Source organism: Protopterus annectens, chromosome 7.part0, assembly GCF_019279795.1.
Source record: "Protopterus annectens isolate FY-2018-M chromosome 7.part0, PAN1.0, whole genome shotgun sequence".
Classification (NCBI taxonomy): domain Eukaryota; kingdom Metazoa; phylum Chordata; order Ceratodontiformes; family Protopteridae; genus Protopterus; species Protopterus annectens.
Window position 1 is genome coordinate 1,207,421,991 of NC_056739.1, and position 26,353 is coordinate 1,207,448,343.

The 26,353-nt window shown below is 35.3% G+C and overlaps 1 protein-coding gene across 1 annotated transcript in view; it reads right to left on the reverse strand.

The window, feature by feature from the left end:
- The window catches only part of CRABP1 (cellular retinoic acid binding protein 1), a 194,936-nt gene extending 181,468 nt beyond the window's left edge, over positions 1-13,468 (reverse strand). The window contains exons 1-2 of the mRNA XM_044077825.1: positions 13,206-13,468; positions 3,389-3,567 (exon numbers count right to left, since the gene is read on the reverse strand). Of these exons, the coding sequence (XP_043933760.1) occupies positions 3,389-3,567; positions 13,206-13,275 (249 nt within the window). The 5' untranslated portion in view covers positions 13,276-13,468. The remainder of the gene's footprint in view (positions 1-3,388; positions 3,568-13,205) is intronic.
- Positions 13,469-26,353: the final 12,885 nt, after the last annotated feature.

A 26,353-nucleotide genomic window follows, 5' to 3' on the forward strand; every position in this document is an offset into this window, starting at 1 on the left:
TTTTGCTGTTTTGTGCTTTCAAGTTTGATCAAGACACATTTGAAAGACTGCATCTTCGATCATATAATAGGGAACCTTAATGGAGAAGAACCTTTATGAATTCTGAAATGTAATTTCATAGGGGCCTTTCTACCAGCTGACATCCACATTACAGGATGTTCCATCATGGTGCAGAACATTTCAAAATATGTAGCATATAGGTACAGCTTAATGTTACAAGTCCACAAACATTTTAAGGAATCCTGCTTTAAATGTGAAATTCATATTTTCTATTCAGAAACAGATTTTTTTTTTTATTTTGAATATGTGCTAATTTATTATTTGTTTGGTTTTATTTTGTTCTGTTTTTGTAGGGGTTAAAGTCATGCCATTTTAAAACTGATTTAGTTAGCATTCTTCAAAAAAAAAAAAAAATAAATAAGACAAGTTAACTATATCATAAAGACTGTATTAATTAAAGTCTGAATTCCCCAAAGGTATACAAACACACACACACACACACACACACACACACATACACACACACACACACACACACACACACACACACACACACACACACACACACACACACACACACACACACACACACACACACACACACACACACACACACACACACACACATACCACACACACACACACACACACACACACACACACACACACACACACTTAAATCATAAATTTTGCGGTCGCTATGAAATGCCCTTTATGTGCTGTGTATAGCATATATTCCATGACTGCATCTCTAAGCACTAAAAAGGTAGAATGTATTCCCTTTTGTACCAATCCTTCCATCCCCTTGTTACATGGATGAGAAGTAAGGGATCGAGCATAGAAGGATGATTGCTTGGATCACATTCCCAGAAATAGTCTCTAAGGTACACAGAATTGAAAATAATAAACATGATACCTGCTCAGAGGAAAGAGTAGTGGTCAAATACCATTCACATGGCCCACAAGGCCTGAAACCATTTGTCCACAAGCATTTACTCCCTATCTCAGGAATGTTCCTCCTAAGCATGATTCATTAGCTAATACTTGCTGAATCTAGAACACTTTCCAAACAGGCAATACAGTAATCAGGGAAAGTACCAGTTCCTAATCTCGCTCATGGAAGGCATTAGGCTTTGGAATGGCTGTGATTATAAAAGGGATGTTACTGAACCAGACTCATATTTCAATTATGTGTACTGTTCAAACTTTTTGTTTATAACAATTTATGTTACAGTACTGTTTAGCAAACTGTATTCTCATTCCCATGCTTTATTACTGCAACAAAACAGCTATCATTGCATCTATACGGTTTGAATATTAACACACAGAAACGTTACTATTGCATATACTATTACACAATGGAAATGCTGAAAAAACTCTCTGTAGTACCAGTAAATAAAAAACTCTCTGTAGTACCAGTAAATAAAAAAATACAGCATCACTGACACACAGAATAGCAAAAAAAAAGACGTTAATTAACATTTGTTTAGTATAGAAAATACTGACCGACAATTTAAGAATATCGTTACTTTAAACAACTTGAAATAAAGACTTAGATGAAGGTCACGTTTTAAAATGAGAAAGAAGGAAGCTGAAAAGACTATACAGCTGTCCACATTTTTTGTTAAAAATGTTAATAAATGCCACATATGGGACTGATACTGATTAAATGACATGTTGGGTCGAAAAGCATGACTCTACCTCAGTGAATGGAGGGTATTCTTAGCAGCAGTCCCATTTATTGTGGAGGGTCTTGACTGCTGCTGTAACGGTTTCTCCACAATAGGAGTTCTTTTAAAGAGCTGCTGAGGGAAAATGGTGTGCCTCATGACAAGATGGAAATAAATGGTTATAGGACACAATGCCAGACAGCAATAGATCAACAACTGTTTTATCAAAAGTAGAAAACAGAAAGCTGCTTTCTCTTACAGCCAGTAGTGGTAAACAACAAAAAAAAAACACGGCAAGTATTTTTGTGGTGGGGCAGAGCCCTCTTTATCCCCACACTTCAAGGTACTTAAATTTAACTATATCAATTCTTAGGTTGCTGTAAAGTTGAAAAAAGTGAAATACTAGTGGGACTGCTTTCTAGCAAATTTAAATATCGCTTTTTCATCAACTTTTGCCATGTTCAACTTTGAGCATAAGCAACTTTCAGTATTTTTCATTTGATGAAGTAGTCATAGATGCTTTGCTAGCCAGCATATAGCCCACATCCCAGAAATAGCCAGTAGAAATAAAATAAAATATGTTTCTGTATCGATTATGCAGTAATGTGATGCTCTGATATAATTTATTCCTGATTTATCATTTGACTTTCTCCATAACTGTAAACAGCTAAGTATAAGATAATATATAAATAAAAGTATTTTTTCTATTGCCTTGTCCTATAAAATACCATGCCAGTTTTGACTGCAGTTGTAATAATAAAATGTCATCTGAGTGCAATGTAGCCTTTCTTGATGTATACAAAACTAACATCGGTGTAATACAGTAGTCCATGACCTGTGACATAACAAATACACACAATGAAAGCAAAAGATCTAGATGAAAAAAGGATAACTTGCAAAAATAAATAAATCAATCAAAGACCTGTTTCAATGCCATTCCTTAATCATTAAGAGACATTAATTTTGTTTTTCCAGATTCTACTGAATGAAAATACGACATCTTTGTGAGACCATTCTTTGCTCCATATTGAAGCTGCTGTACACTTGCTATGCAGAGATGAGTACTTTGAAACTATTCTGCTTTCTTTACATTGCATTACATTTGCTCAATTGCGGAAGGAGACAATAAGACTATCTAGTTTTCCCTTTAAGTGCATTTAGCATTCTCCTTCCTTTAAGTATATTTAACATTATCCTACCCCTCACCCCAGCCCCCAACCCTGCCCCCCCTGTCCTAGTGCCTCCTGCATGCCTCTGTTGATTCCTTTTCTACCACTAATTCTGGTAGTCCATTCTGTCAATGTACAACCCTCAGTGTGAAGAAGTTCTTTGGAGATCTGGGGAGCAGTTAGTCCCTATGGCCTGTTTTAATCAGTCAGTATAGCTAATGAATATGTCTTAATTAGTTGTACTCAGTGTATGCTACTTTATAAAGTTAAAAGTTATGAGATTGCTAGCAGCTTTTTCAGAGATGGCTGCTATTTTTTTTTTAATTACAGCTAGTGAAGAGAAGAGGCAAAGAGAGAGACAGAGAGAGAGAGAGACAGGGAGAGACAGAGATAAGAGAAAAAGGAAAAACTAGGGCAAAAATGAAAGATGACACAACAAAGAAAGTTCCTGATTAGCTGTAGATACAACCAGATAAGCTATCGTGACGTCCCAGATACAATTCTTTAGCTTTTAAAACAGTTCATGGAACACATCTGCAGACGTCTTACCCTGCACTTTCTTCCATCTACTGTCTCTTCTTGGAATTCCTCTCCAATTTTGAAATTAATCTCTGTGGTCCTTACTGTGGTCCAGGTTTTAATATAGAACTGGTCTCCATCTTGTCGAATTTCAACATGTGGTTTTGAAGCTGCTGCTACTGCCACCTTTCTAAGCATGGCATTTACACCTGCACAGAGAATGGGATCCTTTATTAAAACTGTGTGACAGACTCCTGCATTCTTGGCAATGAGCATTATTACATTCATATACAGACAAAATGTTAATGACAGAGAAATTACCGGATGGATGGTTGTTTGGCTAGTGGATGAATGCTGAGCTTTCATGATTACATGTTTAAGTTTTTTTCTCTGCTGATGGTGCACTCTATGATTTTACACATGAAAAGTGCCCAATCCTAAATTTCCTAATAATGTATGCAGATAAAACTATGGTGCAATTTCTAATATGAGTTATGGCACCTTGAACAATATTCAGTCTGTTACACAATGCTGATCACATCACAGTTGCCTAGTCCAGCTAGGAACATTAACTTAAAGGAAAGTCCAGTTACAACCTAAACTTAGACATGACAGGCAGCGGTATAAACACTGAACCATTGTGTTGGCTCATACTTTCTGTGCTCTGCTTCCTTCACTGCTTTTTATTTCTAAGTGATAAGGTTCCTTTTCTAGTTGCCTCTTTGGGGAAGATATTACTAGCTCATTATACCTACGCTAAATAGCATATTATCTGTGCTTTGGTGATAGCTGTATGGGAGAAATATCACCAGCTATTAGCATGTTGAATGTGCTGATGGTTCTCATGAGTGTTATTTCAATGACAAGAATAAGTGTATCCTTTGTTGTAACAACATCCTTATGTTAACACAGAGCAAGTGTCAAATGGTACTATATTTGATGACTGTGTTATAGGTAACTTAGCAAAACTGTATGAATTATTGCTGTAAAACAGCAACCATGTTATATATATATATATATATATATATATATATATATATATATATATATGGGTCCCCTTCACATGGTCAGTATTTCAGAATGTCGAAGACCATATGGCTGAGACCATATGATCGACATTCGAAATGTCAACCATGCCGAACCGGCATCTCCGTACAGTGCAGAATGGAAATATTTCCATATATATGTGTGTGTGTGTGTGTGTGTGTGTGTGTGTGTGTGTGTGTTTGTGTGTGTGTGTGTGTGTGTGTATTCTCAGTGTATGTCCTGAGTATCCATGGTTATCATAGTGAGCCTTATTAAGCTGGTAAATTAAAAAAAAATGAGATTTATGATTGGGAAAAATAGACTAATGATGGAGTGACTTTTTTTCAGTTACCATACCAGTAGTCTAGCCAGCTTAACAAATGTATAACCCTGCTACCAGCTTAACAAATGTATAACCCTGCTGCCATCTTAACAAATGTATAACCCTGCTGCCATCTTAACAAATGTATAACCCTGCTGCTTGTAGCATAACGTCATTTGCATTTATTGCACTCCAATGTATTTGTACTTTGCATTCTTTAATTTACTCTTATAATGAATTTGTTTTTGATGTTCGTGGTCTGGCTCATGACTGAAATTAGTTAGCATTAGATCTGCCCATCTACCCAGTTACAAACTTTAAATAAAATAAGCTATATATTTTGATAATGTTACAGCACTGGAAATCACCCTGGTTTCTAATCACACACATATTTACATGTTACTGATAGGATCACCTATTGATCTTTTGTGTAATGATGCTATATTTCTTAAGGAAATGTATTGCTTAAGTGTACTTAATTTGGTGAGGCATGACAAAAGGAGGTGATGCTTTTAAGGAACATTTGGAGTCCAACAACAGTCATAGCCATTAATGACGAAAGTATTTCCTTGTTGAGTGTAGTAATTTGTAAAAAAATAACAGAAGTCCTATACAACTCTGCATGTTGAGCTGATTATAGGAAATTGTCATGTTAAACATAACCTACTAAGGTACTGATTTTAAAGATACCACAGACAAGTTACACATCTAAAACTTTGCCCAATGGACACAGATAAAAGTTGAAAATAATTTTCAGACCTGGAACTGCAAATGAATGGTCTTAAAGATACAATGCTGTTTGGTCCAAAATTAGGTAGAAATACACAGCTGGGTAACAAACATGAGAGTGGAGTGGGATCACATGCTACTAGATTTATCACACATTTTCTGTGTGTGTGTGTGTCTCGCTCTCTCTCTCTCTTCCTCATGTGGTGTATAAATGAAGTGCTTATATTTCCTGAAGATTAATGGATAAATTGTTAAAATCATAATAATGGGGGTCAACGGCTCAAAAATAGGGATAAATTTTACATTTTTCTGTAAACATCTGAAACTCAAAAGACTGCCATTATTTAGTGACTTCAGTCTTCAGTGATTTGCCAGGAAACCACAAATTTTATGAGGAACATACCAAAAATATGAGGCAAAAATCTGGACAGTTGTGAGGTATGCTACAAATCTGCAGCTATATATACATCCTAGGTCAGGTCTTCTGATGAAAGCAAGATTGTTATATATGTTGTTCAGACATGGCATTTATATTTCTTGTTCTCTATGCTGGAAAGAAGCCAGACTTAACGTGCATGTAAAAATCATCAAGATAGTAAGAACTTTAGTTTCAATACTGCAAACGTTATATACATTTACAAAATGTTAGCATTCTCAGTACATTACATTGGTAGAAATGCCAAAATATTAAACTGAAATCATATATATTGCATATAACTATGGTTGTTATTGTTATTATTGTTATTGTGTATACTATACATTTGCTCTTAGGTTGGCCGAAAAGGGACTATGAAAAAATAAAAATAAAAAAATACTTTTATAATATTTTGGTAGTTCAGGCAGTGCCCATTCTTAAAATATAACTTCACAGAAAACAGGCACAGATTGTAAAAATAGATGACTTTGTCTCTATAGCAGAAGCATATAGATTTTAAATGTGTATTGTTTGCATATATTTTAATTGGTTAATGGATTTACTCGGTGTACTTTTTAATTGCATGAATTTTAAGTAATCCATTGAATACATAAAAGTAAAAAAAGTTAACTTTTATTGATGTACATTAATAAATAGAGCTATATTTTTCACTTTATTTGTATTTCTGTTATTTTTTGTTCACAGTCAGTGTAGTGAGTGAAGCCATGGCATGCATTCTTGGTTCAGTATACCCTAGGTACCACCGTAGTAATGAATAAAACTGGCATGTAAATTACATTTATTTGTGCTACTTAATGGACACTCTGAATTCAATGAATGGATTTTATTTATCTCAAAAGAGAGTACACATAATATGATACAGCAAAGGTTGAAAGGACATATGTAAGATAGTTTGATTCTGATATCCTGAAGGGAAATAAATGTAAGTATTTATGGTGTACTTAAACCATGCACGAATTAAGGTTTGTTGTCTTACAGTTCCTGAAAAACAAAACTTTTCACAGTGAGATTTAAAACACATTGGAATTCTCTGATTCATGACTTTGGAATCTGTTTATGTAACACCTTGCTTAAAATGAAATACCTGCATAAATGATGATTATTTAATAAATCTTAGCTAATTGACAACATGCAATTTGGCTTACTTTGAAAAAAGGATAATGTAGTTACCCTATAAGTTTTTACTGACTCTCAGTACTGAAATGCACAGAGGTGCACATATTTATATCATTATTATTGGTAATGACATACATGTTATTCCTTTAGTTTAACCCAAACAAAGTATACATCGTTCAAATTTCAGGTCCATTCACAAAGACCTCAAAAAAAAAAACCAGCAAACTCAATCATTTTGAATGTATATGCTTTACTTAGAACACTTAATTTAAAAGTTTTTGGAGTTTTGCATTGTTCATATCAAAACATTTGTCATGGAAGTGTCCTTGAATGCGAATATTTTTCTCAAAAGACATCTTTCTGCTGAAAAGTAAAAAAATAGAAGTATTGATGGGGTTGTGGGTGGGGTTTCCTCATCAACCCTATAATTAAATATACCAGCTCAAAGACCACTTTATCTCAGAGAAATGGCATTTCAAATAAAATACAGAACACAACAATCAGCTGTGGTAAACAACAACTTTAAAAGTCATTTTCAGTGAACACTATCCTATGATAAAGTGGTATGACTACATCTGAGAGACATAACACATAAGGCATATACTTTACTAGCTCTCATATATTGATATACATTGTCTTCAAATAGCCAATGACTCCTGCAAAAAAAAAAAAAAAACATTATAGCTGATCCTAATCTTTCTAAAACCTTCTGATATTCTTAAGAATTTGTTATCAGGGTAGAATCTACTCCCAACATAGTGCCCCTCATTAACATGAATTACTATGGTATCTAATCTCAAGTCATATCAGACTGTCTGATTGCCTGAACACTCCATCAGTGTTAGAATATATGATAAAATATAATATACACAGAGGATCTAAATATTTGTCTTTGTGTGTGAGTTTCATAAATGTCATAGGCTTTAATTTGAGGAGGTTCAACTTTTTCTGCAGACACTATGTAAGTGAAAACAATGTCATAGCACACACATCCCTGTAAAGTCATTATCTATTTTTTACTGATTAGAAATCTCATTTTTTTATTTTACCAGCTTAATAATGCTTATTATAGAGTACGTTCAGATAAATCTGTGAAATAGACGCACAGGACTATGAATCAGCTAGAAAGGTTCAGAAAGCATTTCAACAACATGAGGCAAACTATTTCATAGCAGTAGCCTATATTTAATAGCCTACACACTATTTACAAACAGGAAAAGTGTATTATAATGGACTACATAATGTCTGTAAATGAATCCACTGGTACATAAACATAATGGAATAATGGACTCCTTGACTAGAAGACATACACTGAAAGAATGAGCGTTATATTTAAAATCATGATATATCTTGGCTTTTGACAGAGTGTCACAATTCCCTTATTCCTTGAACCACGCTTTTACGTTAACTACCCTTCTCTGTCTTTCACACACAGAGCAATACTAGTACCTTAGTGCACATCTTACTGATGTGGTTCTCCTCATCCTCTATTAATCTTATTTCTTTTCTAGTTAATATTCCCCTAGTCTAGTTTTCTGTCTTTTCTGTACTATGACATAAAGCTAATGCAACATGCCCAGCATGTTTTTAGTATACTTATACTAAGCTAATAACCATACTTGGCTAAAATGAATAATTTCAAGTTTAGTAGATGTGGTTATGCATTGCTTCTATGCTATTAGATGTACTGTATATGGCTGTGTTCTGTCCTATGCTATTCATGTAAATTGTCCGTTCTATTGTACTGATCCTATATATATATATATATATATATATATATATATATATATATATATATAGTTATATGGAGTAGCTTCTAATATACTGTACATTTAAATAAGCAAATGTACTAAACATGGTTATGTACCATAAGATGAACATTGTATTATATTGATGTTATATTGTTTACTGGCAAAATCATTGGAACTGTCCTTAGTGTGGAACATTGTTTACTGAGCATCCTCTGAAAAAAGGCAACTAGTCCAGCTGGATTGCCCTAATCAGCAAATAAAAATAAATATATAAATTTACTGCTCTATTATGCCAGCAATAAGATCACAGCTCATTTGGCACAGACAAGCTGGCATGAACACAGACAGTCCAACATGGCTGGCAAATGTAGAATGATTTCTTATCACATAACACAATCAGTATAGGTGAACCACACCAAGCATAACTGCATGAAAGGAAGTAAGAACTATTGCAAAAGTTCTTCTAGTAGACCTAAATTGAATCCAATCTTTATTTCTAATATACATGCATTCTTTACCTGTTTTACTGCCATGTGAATAAACAGTGCTCTTTGCAGTTAAGGAAAAGTCTTGTAAACCTTTAAAATGAGGATCAGTTCAGCTTTTGTGTGTGTGTGTGTGTGTGTGTGTGTGTGTGTGTGTGTGTGTGTGTGTGTGTGTGTGTGTGTGTGTGTGTGTGCATGTTCATGCATGTGTGTATTTCTGTTAAAAGCACTAAGCTCTAGAATGAGCAAATAATTAAGTGGCATCTTCAGAGGTGCTTGTATATGCCCAAGTATGTACTGACTCAGATACAGTCTATCACACTAACATCCATTCTTTTCAGGTCACTGACTTATTTGATTTACTTATTTTTAAGCTATCTGAACTATTCTGACAACAAGAGGTAAATGTTTTCTTAATATCTGAATGAAATGCTTGTAAATCTTTCTGCCATACCCATCACTATTTTGAGCACTGCTCAGTCATCCTACAGTGAAGGAAAAAAGTAAAATAGACTGAAAAAGATTATTCCAAGTAGCATATCTTTTTTCGTATCCCTACCCTCCCTCCCATATTTCAAAACCATTCTAAAGGACTTCCTGTCCAAAAGCTGTCTCTGTTCTTGCTCAACACCAGGATAAACTATATTCCTAATTGTGAACAAATACCTGATTGTACCTTAAATCACCTTACTCGCTCTTCTTCACTAACTTCCTTACTTCTGTCAATTATCTCCCCTGCTTTCCTTCTAAATATACCATAAGCCTGCTTTTCTCTCACTTTGCATTGCAATTCCTGTTTGTATTATACTAATTTACCTTTAATTTCTCTGTAAACTAGCTAAAATTTTAATAACTATTAACTCATTATTATATAACTTGTATCTATTCTTAACCAATGTTTTCCTACTATGTCTAATTTGGAATAATTATTTAAACTGTATTTGTGTTTTGTATTATTTTTAAAGACTGTAAAACTATTGTTCTTAAAATGTCTTGTAATACTTTGCAGCTTTTCTCCCCAGGCCTCTGTTGAAAATGGGCTCCTACCCAGTCAAACTTTCATTTTAATCAAATGTCAGTAAATTAATAATTCCAATCTCTGTTCTTTTCTAGAACATTCAACAATCATACACTATAAATGCTATGAAGTTATAATGTTAAGCCTATCAAGCTCAGAAAAAGGCCAGCATGATCACTATCTGTAAATGAAACAACTCCAAACAGACTATGATTTATCTAGTATTTTAAGATTGTCAATCTACTATAAGGCATATAGCAAGCAATGCATGCACAAGTTTTATATTACTAAAGTTAAAAGTTACATTACTAAAGTTACAAGCATATATAAATATCCATTATCAAGCAGAGTATTCATTCATTGCTTTTTCTAATACTTGCTATAGGTGACATGGGCATATCTTTTGGATTAAACAGGAAACCTCTCCAAAAAGCTATATGGACAATGGGCACATGGAGGACATGCAGACGTCACAGAAGACGTCTCAAATGGAAAATGAACAGGAGAACCAAGTGCTGTGCCATACTTCTCAACTGTCCAGATTTTTGCAGAATGTCCAAATTTTTGCCTCATAGTTTTGGTGTGTTCCTCATAAAATTTGTGGTTTTTGAGTAAATCACTGGAATGATCTGAGAATTGAAGTCACTAAATAATTACATCAATTTGAGTTTCAGACTTCATGTCCTTCAAATTTCTGACTTTATAAGAGCAATATTTAAAATATGTCCCTATTTTGGGCATTTGCTCTCCTCTATATCAAGCTTTACCCAGATTTCTTGCACTAACAGGTTGAGAGGTATGCTATGCACCAGTGTTCTGCCCATACAGGAAACATTCACAGCTACATATACCACTGTTAAAAAAAAAATCATTGCAAATCAGCTGAGCCTGAGACACTACCTGTACCCTCCCACCTGAAGTATACAAAACACATTCCCTACTCTCAGTGCAAGCAATCAATAAAACTGTGATCATGCAAGGTACACTGCACCAACCGCTCAACAAGATCATGCTAACCAAATTCACAACTGCCAGTTCAATGAAAAAAAAACTGTGTCCAGTAAAAAAGTGTGTTACAACACCTGCCCTTCCAGTTGAATCATACAGAGCATATTATTTGGCACATATGACAGTTATAAAAATGATAGCATACCAAATAAATGGATTCTAGTCATTTTCTTACTGGATTCACACAGCACATATTCACATTTATGTATATCACTATCAAAAGTGAGTTCACCTTACAAAAAACAGTCAGTGAAGAAATGTTTAAACATTTATCTACATATCACTGATTAAAAAGATACTTTCATGTCACATAATCTGAGTAATTACAGCTACATGATTTATAAAGGGTACATTCCAAGATAAACAGTTCTGCAATGTCTTTAATTCGGTTATATATAACCCTGATTGCCAAACACTGAATAATAAATATGCACTTCTTTGCTTTTTCACTGTGCACCTTCATAGCAACAGACATAATAATTCTAAAATTTGTCATTATATATTCCGTGTATTTTTGCTGAAACAATTTCAGATGTTATATGGACACACACACACACACACACACACACACACACACACACTGCGCTATTTTAAATCGTCTGCTAAAGGAGCATTCTTCCTTATTAAAATCTGCGTTAATATATTTAAGCCGCAAACTCTGTGCATTATTTATTTTGCCAAGTCTATAATTTCTCTCACGAATGCAACGTCTACTGCTTATTTTGTGAAATAATTGTCTTTAAATGTTTTTAGAATATTATCTAACTGTGAAGTAAATTAACCAAATGAACAGCCAAGTGAAACGAGCCACGAACTATTTCCGCGATAAACGTCAATTTGTTTCAGTTTTATCTTATTGCTGTTTTAATTCTTAAATTTCCCGTCTCGTTGAAGACCAAACTGAAAAACTGTCCACGGATAAGAAGCAACATATAATTAAGGCATGTTTTAACTGTTTAATGAAACTTTTAATGTGCAGGAAACAGTTGTCATACATTTCTGATTCCTCGACTGTCAGGGTATGTCTCTACTGACCAGGTTTTCGCAGAATGTCCAGATTTTTGTCTTATATTTCTGGTCTGCGTACCTCATAAAATTGTATGTTTTTTCTGGCAAATCAGTAACATTTGAAGTCATTAAATCATGACAGACATTTGACTTTCAGACTTCATATCTTTCGCAAAATGCATGTTAACACAACGCCTTGTATTTTAGCAATTTTCTAAGTTTATAAGGGCACTATCTAAAAATGTGTCCCTATTTTTGCCCCCCTCCCCATTTATTTTGGCTTTGTCCAGATTTCTTGTGCTAAGAGGTTGAGAGGTATGCCTGTCATATAGAAGGAGTTGGATGGATTATTGTGCACATCAGTAATCCTCTTAAATATAAATACTTAAGCAATGCAATATTTTAGGTACAGACTTACAAAAAGGTAGAGCAGCTGATGCTGTCTTGACAGTAATGTAAAAATGCTGACTTATAACACAGAAAAAGTATTCGGTATAAATATAAAATGAAACTAAGATGTGTTGCATACCTAGGAATTAACAAATTTAGATGAATGTGAACTATCTGTGAAATTACACGCGCGCGGGCACCGTATATATTCATACAGTATAGTTGCTTGGTTTGTGACTATAAACTAGCTGTTTTACATATAATAGGCAGTTTAATAATCCAACGTAACCTAAACCGGTAAAATTATGGAAATCAATCTACAGAACCCCTCAAGTACCAGAAAGAAACACGTTACACCAAATAACGGCGAAAATGAGAGGGGCTCTAGCAAGTGACAGAAAAAAAGAGAGCCGAGCGGGTGTTGAGAGGTGAAAGCAAACAGCTCCTGTGTATTACTCTTCTGTGACTGGGTTTAGGAGAGACAACAGCTTTCAATGAAGAGCTGCACACACAAGTTTCTCATTTATAATCTAAAACTGTGCAGCTTCTTCTACCCACCCAGAGTCTTGAGAAGTTCGTCAAAATTCTCGCTGCTCTTCATTTTCCAAGTGCCTGCAAAATTGGGCATGTTTGTGGAATCTTCTTAAGACAAACGACACTGAAGACTGAAGCGATGAAGCCAGGTGATGCTCTTTGTAGCTGCAGCTTGTTTGGGGAGTCTAAGCACTTTCCTCCCCGCTTCCTTCAATTCGTCTTCCTTCTAATCTGTCTCTCACTCCGGCTTCTCCCTGTCTGCGTCTCTGTGAGTGTATGTGTGTGTTTGTATTTCGCCCTCCCCTCCCAATTTCCCTCCCTCTGTTTCTTCTCTCTCTTGAGCATCTATCTGTGCTTCTTCCGTGTGAGCAGAACTGACACGTAGCTAGGTGACAAGTGTCAAACAGGGACCACACAAGCATCATTAAAACATCATCATTCTTGGCTGTCCTACAGCTGATCTCTCCCCCTGCCCCTTTTCCTCACCATAAATTAGAAATGTCCATTTTAGCTAGATTTGTCAGGAGCCCTCTCTGATACAGCATATTATAAAGTCTTCTAAAATTAGTGAGTGAGGAACTCCCAGAGTCATACTTTTTAAGATAAAAACCCACCAAGTTTCTGTTAATTTTGACATTAGAATTTTAAAACCTGGAATCCCCCTAACCCCATCACACACACACACGCACACGCACACGCACACTACATAAAATACTTATGTAATCAATATCGTTTGCAGTTTTCAATCTCTTTAAAATGAAATGGTTACTAGGAATGGAAACGTTAGAACCACAGCTGCTAAATATTATGCTTTGTAACGGCTTTCCTGATTTAACACTTTTTTCCCTACAGTCAAAATATTTGCTGCCTTAACGATATATTCCTAACTACCCCACCATAGTTAGCTTGCAGTTTGCCTATTGTGAAACCAGCTTACATTTCTTTAATCAATATTCTGTAATGACGGTGTAAGTGCCATGTATATATGGTCTCATCACAAATTCGTGTCTTGAGTCACTCTGGACTAGAAATGAATCTATTAATTTGGATTTACAGAGTTTTGCACACCAAGTATCTTGTAAAAATAAGAACACACAGTAGTTCTTGTAGTGGTAATATAGTCATTTTGCTCAATTTTTCAATTTATAGAAATGTCAAACCCAAATGTTAGACTATGAAAACTGATCTGCAGTCACAGGAAAATATACTTCATAACCTACGTTATTTATTGTTGATATATTGGAATAAATGTGACACATTCTTTGTTTGACAATAAACTGCAATGGTTTATTTCAACTCATGATTGTCTCAGTTGTTCCTGTCTCATGCATACCAAGATACTTTGATATACTTGGCCAATAAGATTGAAGTAGTGTACTCATAGTTTTTAGTCTTATCCATTTGGCATTGCTTCAAAGTATTGTTTATACGCATCTTATACATTTTGAATACATCATTGCAATTTAATAGTGGAACCTCTTATATCATTTTCTGTGTCTGTCAGGAAGTATACTCTCCTCCCATAAGTCTTAGGCCCATTCATTCTTGATGCAAGTGGGCTGATCCACACTAAATAAGATCCAAATGGAGAGGGCTGTCATCCAGACAGTCATGGGGACCTTGTGCTACTGAATACTCATCAACATGCTTCCAGAAGTCAGGGTCCTTATCCTAATGACCTGATGGTCTAGCTTCACCAATCCTGAGCAGGACCATCTGGGTTTCAGAAGAGACCCTAACTGTCTCCACACTAGGAAACTATATTGTGCTGTCTTCCTGTTAAAAGCATATATCATCTTGGGCAAACAATATGATGATATTTCAAGATATAGCCATAAATCCACCCCCTGGTGACTGATGTGGGCATCTCTGTCACTGCAGGAGTTTTCTACTTTCATCTGTATATACATGACCCCTCAACACACACATACACACACACACTCACACAGACACACACACACACACACACACACACACACACACACACACACGCACACACACGCAAACAAGGGCTACATCATTGACTTGAGAGTCCTATATCCCTGTTCTCCCGGTCTATGACTATTGTTTTACACAAGCCTCTGGTTGCACAGGAACAGTTCAGCTGGGTGGGTGCTCATCCCCTTCCTGCTTAAGTCTTCCAGCATCAGTGTCACTACTCCAGCTAAGGTCATTTTGGGTACAGTCAGGGTTTTATCTGTTTGCACCACAGAACTGGGCTTTTTTTTTTCCTAATTCAGTTTTAGTTTCATACCAGTTTTACTTCTTATTCTGGGTTTTACTTTGAATCTATATATGCTATTGTTCATCCTGTTCTACAGATTTTCCTGCATAAGCATCTCTCCCCTCCTACTCCAATAGATGATGTATGGGTTTTGCAAATTTTTTTCTAATTTAATAAACTTTATTCATTAATTTTGTATATAAAGTACAGATATGTCAGAAAAAGTGAGAATCACTGATCATTTGATATTAAAATAAGAATTAAAATTGCTGACCATCAAGAAACATATGTTTTACATAAGTCTTTTTACATTAAATGAGTTATATATGTTTCATATTATAGCCACATCCTAACTTTTCACAAATGAGGGTTGAATAATTTACAGTTTCTGGTCTAATCTTTCATATCCTGTCTTTGACATAATACCCAGCTAATCTCTTTCTCTCTCTCTTCTCCATTAACTTGTCCAGTCCTCTGTAATGTTATGTGAATAATTGTGGAACCAGTAATATCTTCTTTTCTATTCCCATAATAACTTTACGTTTTCAAACAGGAAAAAAATGAAACAAGGTATTTAATGCTGGACTCCTTACAACTATTTGTACTTTAGAGTAAGTATCCATTAGAAAATGATAAAATATGAAAAATATATATTTTATTTATTTTTTCTAAATTATAAGCTGTCTTCAAAAATGTTATATTTGCAACAATATGTGAGTCACAATAAATAAATATAAATATGTTTACATTGCAGAATAATTTTTCTTCTGCTATTCATTGCAGTTTTGCAGGAGAGTGATTATGACTTACTTTAAAAGTGACTGGTTTGTTCAGATAATTCACAAAGAGTAGTTTGCTTTAAGAATAAATTAAGACATGGTACCAGTAACATTATAAATGTGCTGAAAAAATGAGTAGACTGTAAAAATGAATGATTTTGTAAGGGACATAGAAAGCAAGAAAACATTTTTGGAAGAATTTAATTTAATTGTGGGGTGGTATAGCAGTGTACGTTCTATAGTTCAAAGGGACAAAATGATAAGGCACATCACTCATTTTGGCTTTCAAAATAACCTCTCTCCTGCATGGAAACATTCATGCTCTCCATTTTGTAATGATATTTAGAAACATGAGTTTATAACATTTTATGGCTTTCTCTAACAAGGAAAGAGTAAAAGCAGATTCAACTTGATTTTTCTGTGTTTAATACTTAACATTTTTCAAGTTTGATCACCTCACAGTTTTTGCCATTCATCACAGACCATGTAACACTTTTTGCTAAAAAGGGTTAAGAGGTATGTTTGCACTCATTATCATTGCTGCCTCAAAGTGCCCGGCCCCCCATTTCAGTTACTGGTCACAGTGTCGTGTGTGTGTGTGTGTGTGTGTGTGTGTGTGTGTGTGTGTGTGTGTGTGTGTGTGTGTGCGTGTGTGCGTGTGTGTGTGTGTGTGTGTGTGTGTGTGTGTGCGTGTGTGTGTGTGTGTGTGTGTGTGTGTGTGTGTGTGTGTCTGTGTGTGTGTGTGTGTGTGCGTGCCCTGATAGACTGGCAACTTTACAGAACTAGTTTTCTATTTTACAACCATAACTTGCTGGGAAAATGTCCAGCTCTACAGCAACTCTGAGTAAGAGAAAGTGGGCATCAGAAAATGAATGAATGGTTAAGTTCACTAGTTAGAAATCAACTAAAATTATGCAGCATTCTTTAAATTAATTACTGCTAATTTTACATGCATACATATATACTGAAAGCCAGAGTTATATTGTGCTACAAGGCCTCTTCAATTCAGTCTCCTATTCTGTAAACCATGGTAGAGTTTGGACCCTAAGAGTCTTTATTTAAAATCCATGTTGCTATCCATTTTGTTAATGGTTGGCTACAGTCTTAATTGCTATTTGTCTGTCTAGTTGTTTGGAAAATAAGTGGGACTGGGCATTTTTGTAGACATCTCTTAACCAAAAACTTCAGACAGTTATTTGAGAAAGCCTTTTGTTCAGAATTAGAATAACTGAAGTTCAACTTCTCAAGTCACCCTCTGCTCTTAATAATGCTGAGATATATGTCTGTAGTGGCTTCTGTCAGAGCCCTTAACTAACAAGCATCTGTTAGAAAAAAAATTGAACCAGAATCTAATAGTGCATAGTGTAAGCATAGCATGAGAAACAATATTCCAACAAACAGAATATGGTTCATGTAACTGTACATGTGGGTATACAGGGAGTTAATACAGTCCCTAAAACTCCTTTGCAGATCATATTGCCTTCATCTAGCTCAGAATCAATGCAAACATGAACACCACCCTGAAACAAAAATACTCAGGAAACTCTATCCAAGATTGACGGATGATATCAGATTTTCCTGGCATTGAATATCTGCCCTATCCATATGATCAGATCTCCTATAAACTAGACAGATTTCATGATGGATATAAACATATTACTTAGCATGATTTGAGATGTATGGAGTTCTATGTTAGAATATTTTTTGAGAACTGTTATCAATGGAGCAGTAGTGACCTAGGCTACTGGATTCTTGGCTAACTCATTGCATGTCCATTTTGAAGTCAAAATGATAGCCAGGTATCTGAATTAGGTAACTGAATGTCTCAATGACAAATCTGGTATTAACGTCTATGGAAAATTTAAAAAAAACTCTAAGGGAAGGAGAGCCAAAGAAGATGTGGAGGTACCTAGGATAAATGGTGTCTGGAAACTAAAAACATGTTCTCTGATGGCAAACATAAAAAAGATGATGTGTACATAAAGAGTATGAAAGGCCAATGAGAACTAAAACAAATGTGCTGCTGTAAAAAGACAAAAATATTTTATTTCTATAATTATCAGCAAGCCCTTCTTACAACCAAAGGCATCCAGGCTATTAATTGTTTGAAAATAAGGGAGACCATAGAAGAAACTGCCTTAATTTCTTTTCTGTATACTAAATTGTGTTTTCATAAGGCTGATGGTCACAGCTGCTTTAATCTTCCACAGACATTCTTCTGATATGCTGGGAATGTGTTTTGAGTTCATGTATGTGGGTCTGTGTATCAAGATGACTATGGTATAGCAGTTGCAACTAAGGAAATAGTAACAATAGCTAAGTCAATAGCTACCCCAAGAATTGTGCTACCATTAAAACAACTTACCCAAGAGAAGGACTTTAAGGCAAATCTTACTAACTTTGAGTGATATGCTCACCAAGAGGGATGTCACCAAGCTGAATGGGCCAGGAACGGGTCTATATCACAATGTCGAACTAACAAAAGTTCGATCGTTGTAATATTAAACCCTAAAGTTCGAAACCCAAGAAAACTGAAAACACAGAACAGTGATTTTTTTTCCCAGGGAAAAAAAATTGCTGTTCCATGACCAAAAAAAAAGTTTAACCTTAAACTGAAGTGGGGAGTTTCACCCCCCACACCCCCAAACATGGGGGGCTGTACCCCCACACCCCCCTACTTAAATATACCAACTACGAGATCACACCACAGTGGAGGAAATAGCAAAGCCCTGAAAACGGTCCACCGATTTTGTTCCCTGGGAAAAAAGTTGATGTGTCATGGCTTCCCTATTTTCAACTTTTGGACTTTAGGGTTTGATATTACAATGTTCAAACTTGTTTTAGTTTGACGTTGTAATATAGACCCACCAGGAACATATTAGCTCAGTTAATTGGAGAATCAATGAGATCCTTAACAGATTTGGAGAAGACTGATTACTAGGATTATCATTACGTCAGACAGGTATTACTTGCCAGAGCTGATGTTATCTCAGGGTCACAAGTTCAAAAGTTTCATAATTGGAATTTTTTCATAACAAAATGATAAGGTCACAATTGTATAACTTAAAACATATTGTTACTGTATGGTTATATATGAGGGTCAAATTGAGATAAATTGATAACTGACAAATTAAAAAAAAAATCACCTACTGCTTTAAGATAATGCTTGTATCAAACAAATCCTTTAGAGTCTGAAAGTTATATGTGCTGGCAGAAGACCATTAAACTTAATACCCTAAGACTATGTATGGAACCGAACAGTCTATATCGACAGCAAAACTTGTTTGAAATGTTGGAAGAAAACAAAAAGCATCAACTGTAGACATACTCCATTTCAAATCTGCAAAAAAAAAAACTGTCACATAGCTATAACTTCTGCAAATTATATCAACGATGTTACATCTGTGAAAACTATAACCTCTGAAAAGCATGCTGTTAGTGATTTTATACCTCTGTAATGTGATACATTGTCTTCTAAAATGGTTGAGACTGTATTTTACTGCCCTTCAACTGCCAAATTAATTAATTGCAAAGTCTTAGCTGATGGCAGGAACTGCAAGGGCTGTTACACTCAGGCAATATGGTAATACTTATAAAAGGGCAGTATGTAAGTATGCATCTATATATGTATGTAGGATGAAAACTATTACTAACAAAGAAGTAAAAGTAGTATGATATAATGGGGATGTGAGACACTATCCTGCTACTCAGATAGAAATACAAAATAGGTTTGGGCAGTGTGCTCATCCTTGTTACTATAATTCCCAATTTAACATATGACATAACAATAGGGAAAAACTTCTCCACTTTAAAGAGTTATGGAGTCAGTGAGAAGAAGGCAGTTCTTTTAATGGTCTACCTGATCAATATAAAGAGGGGAACCAGCAGGTGAATAAGTCTACAGAAATACCTATGCTTAACCCAGAAAAAAAGAGGGCAGCCACCAGATAAATTCATTAAAGTGTATACATCCAACAAAGATCAAGCATAGTCTTAAAAAGCACTAAAGATACAAACAGGTGGCTAAGGATACAAATTGACTGTCCAATACCAGATAAAACATATACCAGAATGTACCTCTAACACAGCAATCTGCAAAAACAGAATAAGTAGAAGGAAGGGACTTGCTGCAAAGCAGGGACTAGAACCATATTTGCAGCCTAAAATGTTTCAAAGCAGGATGGTGAAGTGACAAGCAGAACTGAGGAGAAGATAATACTTATTAAATGGAAGTAAAGTTAGGAAGTTTGGAAAATGCACAACTTATGATGAATTCTAAACTTTCTGAAAAGGTCAAATTGAAAGCTCCAGAAATGGAGAATTCTGAGCAGCAAATGAGACTTAAGAAGGAGAAATGTGTCAATAAGAAATATTTCAACAAGGTAGTTAAAGAGAAGAAAAAGGACCTGGCCAGAGTTCAAAACCCATTTTTAGGTTCATAGTTGTGTAGTAGGATAATGACCACCAGGGCCCTTTTAAGCCTAGCAATGCATCCCAAATCTCTAACAAGTTCTGGTGCCCTTGATAATTGTAAGCAGAGGCTTGTGAGGTGAAACTTTTACAAGGAGGAGCCTGGATAATCAACAATTTACAGGCTTCCTGTGCCCATTAGAGTCATAGGTGCCAAACCAGGGATGAATTTCCTGTTCCCTATCTAATTGTCCAAGCTATACTTACACTTTATGACAGCACAAAATAGAAACCTCAAGGTAAATACTCTTGGCAACAGATATTTGTAAGTTAGAAAAAGTAACATTGAAAATTAAACCTTTGCAAAGGGAGAACAACTTATGGAATAGAAAAAAAAATGAGAGGGTAGTGATCACTCACTCTGAGATAGGTTAAGAGCAACAAAGAGAAAGCAAGAAAAATGAGAAGGTAGAGTATACCAAGAGACAAAATAACATTGATCAGAAATATAATGATATTTCTGCTGAGACAAAATACAGGAACTACAAGCAAAAGAAAGAAGGTTCTATGCATCAGGTTCATAAAGAAAGGGATCACAAAATATTAGCTAAAGAAGAGATGCCAAATGACAATTAAAATACTGGTATGAATTGCCATTTCTCTAAGAATATCTTGACACTGATATCCCAGTCCCCATGCAGATAGAGGAATGAGCAGCTCTTTATGACAGACTGACCTTCATGAAGCCAGAGTTAGCTGATCTTTAGATAAGTTGGTTACATTTTAAAATGATGCAGCAGGAAGCCGGCACTTTGAGCAAACCGATGGAAATGATAGCTAGGGAAGGAGGGGAAGAAGCTAAATAAGATGTTCCTACTTCTCGCCCATTTGAGTTACAAAGTGACTTGTTATGCAGAGCATGCAAGGAGAGAGTGACAGCGAGAGGAAGTAGTACACCAAGAGTTGGCAAGCCTTTCAGAAACCTAGTGATAAGATTAGCACGTAGCCATGAGTGGGGAGCACCTAGGTATGGGCAAGACTAAATCATAGATCCTAACAAGGTTTTACTGGCCAGGAATAATTAAAGAAGTTGATAACGCCTGTGCCAGGTGCTCTAAATGCCAGAAGACAGACCATAATCAAGCTTTTATAATTCAGTTTATTCCAGTGAGTATCTCAGAGGTGCCATTCAAGCATCTTGCAATGGATATATTGAGGCCACTGGTAAAATACAGCAATGAATTTCAATATATATTGGCTATTTTGTACAATGCAACTAATACCCTGACGTTATCCCTCTATGTAAAGTGAATGCTAACTCTGTAGGCAGGGAGTTACCCTTTTCATTTTCCAGGATAAGGATACCAAAGGAAATGCTCTTTAGTATCCCTTTATGTACAAAATAATGTATCAGTTGTGACAATGCTTTAAGGTTATCTTCTCTGTAAAACAACGACAAATTCAGTGGAAACACAGTGCAGGCTCCAGATGAACAATATTTATTATAAAACAACTCGCTGAGATGAAAAAAGTTTAAAAATTCCAGACCAATACATCAGTAAATATACTTCCAAGATAAAACCTTAAAGTTGAACAAAGAGTAAGGTTTATTTTTACATAAAGCAGAGAATAGTAGCCCCTAAGAAGTCATCACATTAAGGTATATACATCCGAATGTGGTTGTTTTATTAGAATAGTGCATAAATGTTTTTTTAATTAATATATTATTTCAAATAATATATTTTATTCATACATGTTTCATACATATGTTTTTAATTATTGATTTATTGTAATGTAACAAAACAGTGGAACATAAAGATTTAATATTGTGTAGATGTAACAACAACAGGATGCTCAGTGTTATATTTAAATAATGGAGCAATGTGACTTTAAGGGCTGTCACTAACTTTTGTCACCAGAAAAGTTATTTAAACACTGTAGCACCAGAATACCTTAGTTCTGAGGAAGCCTACATTATGTAGGTGAAAGCGCTTAACTCTTTGTTCAACTTTAAGGTTTTATCTTGGAAGTATATTTACTGATGTATTGGTCTGGAATTTTTAAACTTTTTTCATCTCAGCGAGTTGTTTTATAATAAACATTGTTCATCTGGAGCCTGCACTGCATTTCCTCTGTATTTTTCGTTGTTTTACAGAGAAGATAGCGTAATTGTAGGGCTCAACGGAATTTTTTATTCAGTGCTTTAAGGTTAATCAACTAAAAACCTTAATGTACCATCCCCGGACAGATGGATCATTTTAACTGAACAAAAAAAGTCCATGCTAAGAAAAGTCTTTGAGAAAGATGATGAAAACTGTGACCAGTTAATACCATACCTGCTATATGCCATAAGAGAAGTGTTATAAGCCTTGACTTAAAGACTAAAAACTATTTTATGTCTGCAGTTCAGATAGATGATAGACTACTGAATCTATGGGAAAAAATAATAAAAAAAAAAATTGTTACAAACAAAAAAGTCTTTTCACAACTGCCTGGAAGATAAATTTGATTCAACATCATATTGAGACTAGTCCAAGAGGGAAGATTAACTTATAATCATACTGCATGATAGAGTCACAAAAATACAGTACTAGGAGGAGTGCAAAACATATTTCAGCAAGGGTTAACTGATGAGTTTGCAAGTAAGTGGAATAGACCAATAGTGTTAGTTCCAAAGTCTGATGGAGTAATTAGGTTCTGTAATTATTTTATTTTATTTGTTGTCCAGGGCACAGCACTGATTTCCATACACCATTTTCAGGTCCATATTAAGTACTGCAGTCATACAATATCATGGTCTCAGGATTTGGATTTTTCAGGATTTTGTGTCTCAACATTATCATAGAAGAAGGACTGACTACAAGGAGTAGAGTACGTTGATATGACTAAGACCATTGACTCACTGCTTCATGCAGTAATCTCTAACTAGCAACCATCATCTGCTCAGCCCAGTGTCTACCCAAACTGCAAAAAGTCACACAGGAAGTCTTTTCCTCTGTTGAAACTTGGTTATCCGATGCCCAATTAATACTCAACCCAAACAAAACTAAACTACTCATCTTCCAACACACCAAACATACTCAAAACAACTCTCACTTTAACATCACAGCAAAAGACAACACCACTATATACCCAACTGAACACACCAAATTGCTAGGAGTTTTAATAGACAATAAACTAAAATTTGACATTCGAGTGAACCAAAAGGTGGTGTTGGCGCTTAATAAAAACAAACTATGAACCAACAAAATAAGCACCTGGGCGAGATGTACTCCAGAAATAAGTGAAAAAGAAAGTAGTTCTCCATCAGTAGAATGAAAAGTTTTATATCAACAATTTATTAAAAAGTTTAGTGCTTTTGTCAATCCACAGTTGACTTCATCAGAACAATGAATCACACAAAATGCCAGTTTAAATAGATGGTCCTTGTAGATAATTGGTTAAAATCCATAAAAAACTTTCCAAATGAAAGCAAGAGATGCCTTGATCACCAATTGGTTGTTTCCTTTGTTGTTCATTTACGTCACATTCCAAAACTAAGCATTTAGCGATTCCGATATTGCCTCCATGTCTGCGATTAGTAGAGATGGAAGAAACAACTCCATGTTTTTCACTTATTTCTGGAGTACATCTCGCCCAGGTGTTTATTTTATTGGTTTAAATTTTTTTTTGCAAATATAAGTTTTATTGCATTTCACTTCTATTTAAATACAAGAAAAGAATGACACAGAAAATATACATACAAGCTACTTGGAATATCAAGTTTCAGTCGTCCAAAAAAATTTGACATTCACATATCCATGACCATAAAAAAAGTCCACAAAAAAACTAGGAGCGTTATACAGAAATAAGCAACTTCTCACCAAAGCAGCAAAGATTTCAATAGCAAATTCCCACCTTATCCCCACCCTACTTTATGCCTCTCCAATATATACTAACCTAAGGCAATGCGATCTAAACAAGCTAGAGACCTGCTACAACAAAATCACCAAATTCACCACAGGGGCATCCTACCGTAGTCACCACTGTCTCCCACTTGCTGAACTGGGCTGGCTTGAACTCCCTCACCTCCTTCAATGGTATCAACTCTCACTTGCCCACAAACTAGTAAACCATCCACTAAATGTCCCATCCCTCCAGAATCTACTCCAACCCTATTGCACCACCAGACCACTAAGATCCAGCAACAAAAATCACTTGCAGATCACTAAAGCCAATAACTCTGCTGATGAAGCACTATTCTCTTGCGCCATAGCCAAATTATGGAACTCCCTCCCACCCACAATTACCTTCGTGCCATCATGCACCCACTTCAAAACTGTAAAAGTGCACCTAAAAACATGCTGGCTATGCCCTTGCAACTCCCACTCTAATATCAGCCACCCCATCCAACCACTACCTTTCTTTCCACCCCACTAACTACCTTGATTATAGCAAGCTCAGATGCTCATAAGCCTACTACTTATTATACAGCAGGAACTTCTTATTGTAACATTTGTTAATGTCTGTTTTGCACTTTGCAGATAAAGATTCTAGTTGTCTACTGATGTACTATGTTCTTCATCTGTAAATATGTTTGTAATTAATTGCTATATTAATCAAATTGTTAATCACTATGTAATCCAATGTAACTACTGTCTGTTTATTTTAACTGTGGAGCTTTTCTCCCTGGGCCTCTGCTGAAAATGGACCTACGTCCAGTCGGACACTCCCGGTCAACAAATGTAAATAAATAAATAAATAAATAAATAAATAATCATTTGGCAAACATGCTGAAGCAATAGGTATTACTTCCATGAAGCAACTGGGTATGATGTTACAGAATTTAACAACAAATGACAGAGATTGCTTAGTTTAATTACATAAAACCTATATAAGACCATTTCCCAAATGTAATCATTGTTTTGCACCTATACCAAAGGAAAACTAATGAATTTAGAAAGAGTCAAGTCCAATTCCACCCACAAGGGCAAGCAGAATTGTAAAAAGGTGAATAACCACAAAGAACACTTCACCATCCAATGAAGAGCAAAAAAACATTTATTCCAAGTACGACTAAGCGCTTTCACCAGTAATCTGGCTTCTTCAGAGTCGTTATTTAAAATTCCCAATCCACTTTTAAACCATGAATTACACACCCATTGGATAAACCACCAGCCACCCTTCAATTAATTATACAAATCTCTTAAAAACATAGCCAATGTCCTATTAAACATAGAATGTCTACAAAATCATAAAAATTAATATGAAAAGGAATAATGTGTTAATCCAATTAATCTAAAATTTATGCTGTTAAATTTATAGTAACATAATGTTTAAATGTCAATTAAATGAACATCCAATATAGTGAGTTTTGAACACTAAACCTGTCAAAATTAAAAAAAATTTTTAAAAATTTTTAAATTTGCTGAGATCTCAATTTAAGCAATGGTTTGAGTGAAATATTGTCGTTCAATCCAGGATACCTACATGCATCTAATCTGATTTGCCATTCAGTTTCCAATGCCCCCACCTTACTAGATGTATCACCCCCCTGTTTGTGATCTACGACACGTCCTATAATGAAAAACACAAACTTTTTAAAGTTTTTACACTTAATACTGTGTAGATACAATGCATTGTGTGTGTCACCCTTATTAATAGATCTCACATGCTCTGCAACCCTGTCACGCAACCTCCTTATGGTCTTCCCAACATAGTAAGCCTCACAACAGGTACATGTCGCGACATAAACCAAGTTTTTAGTGTTGCAGTTACAT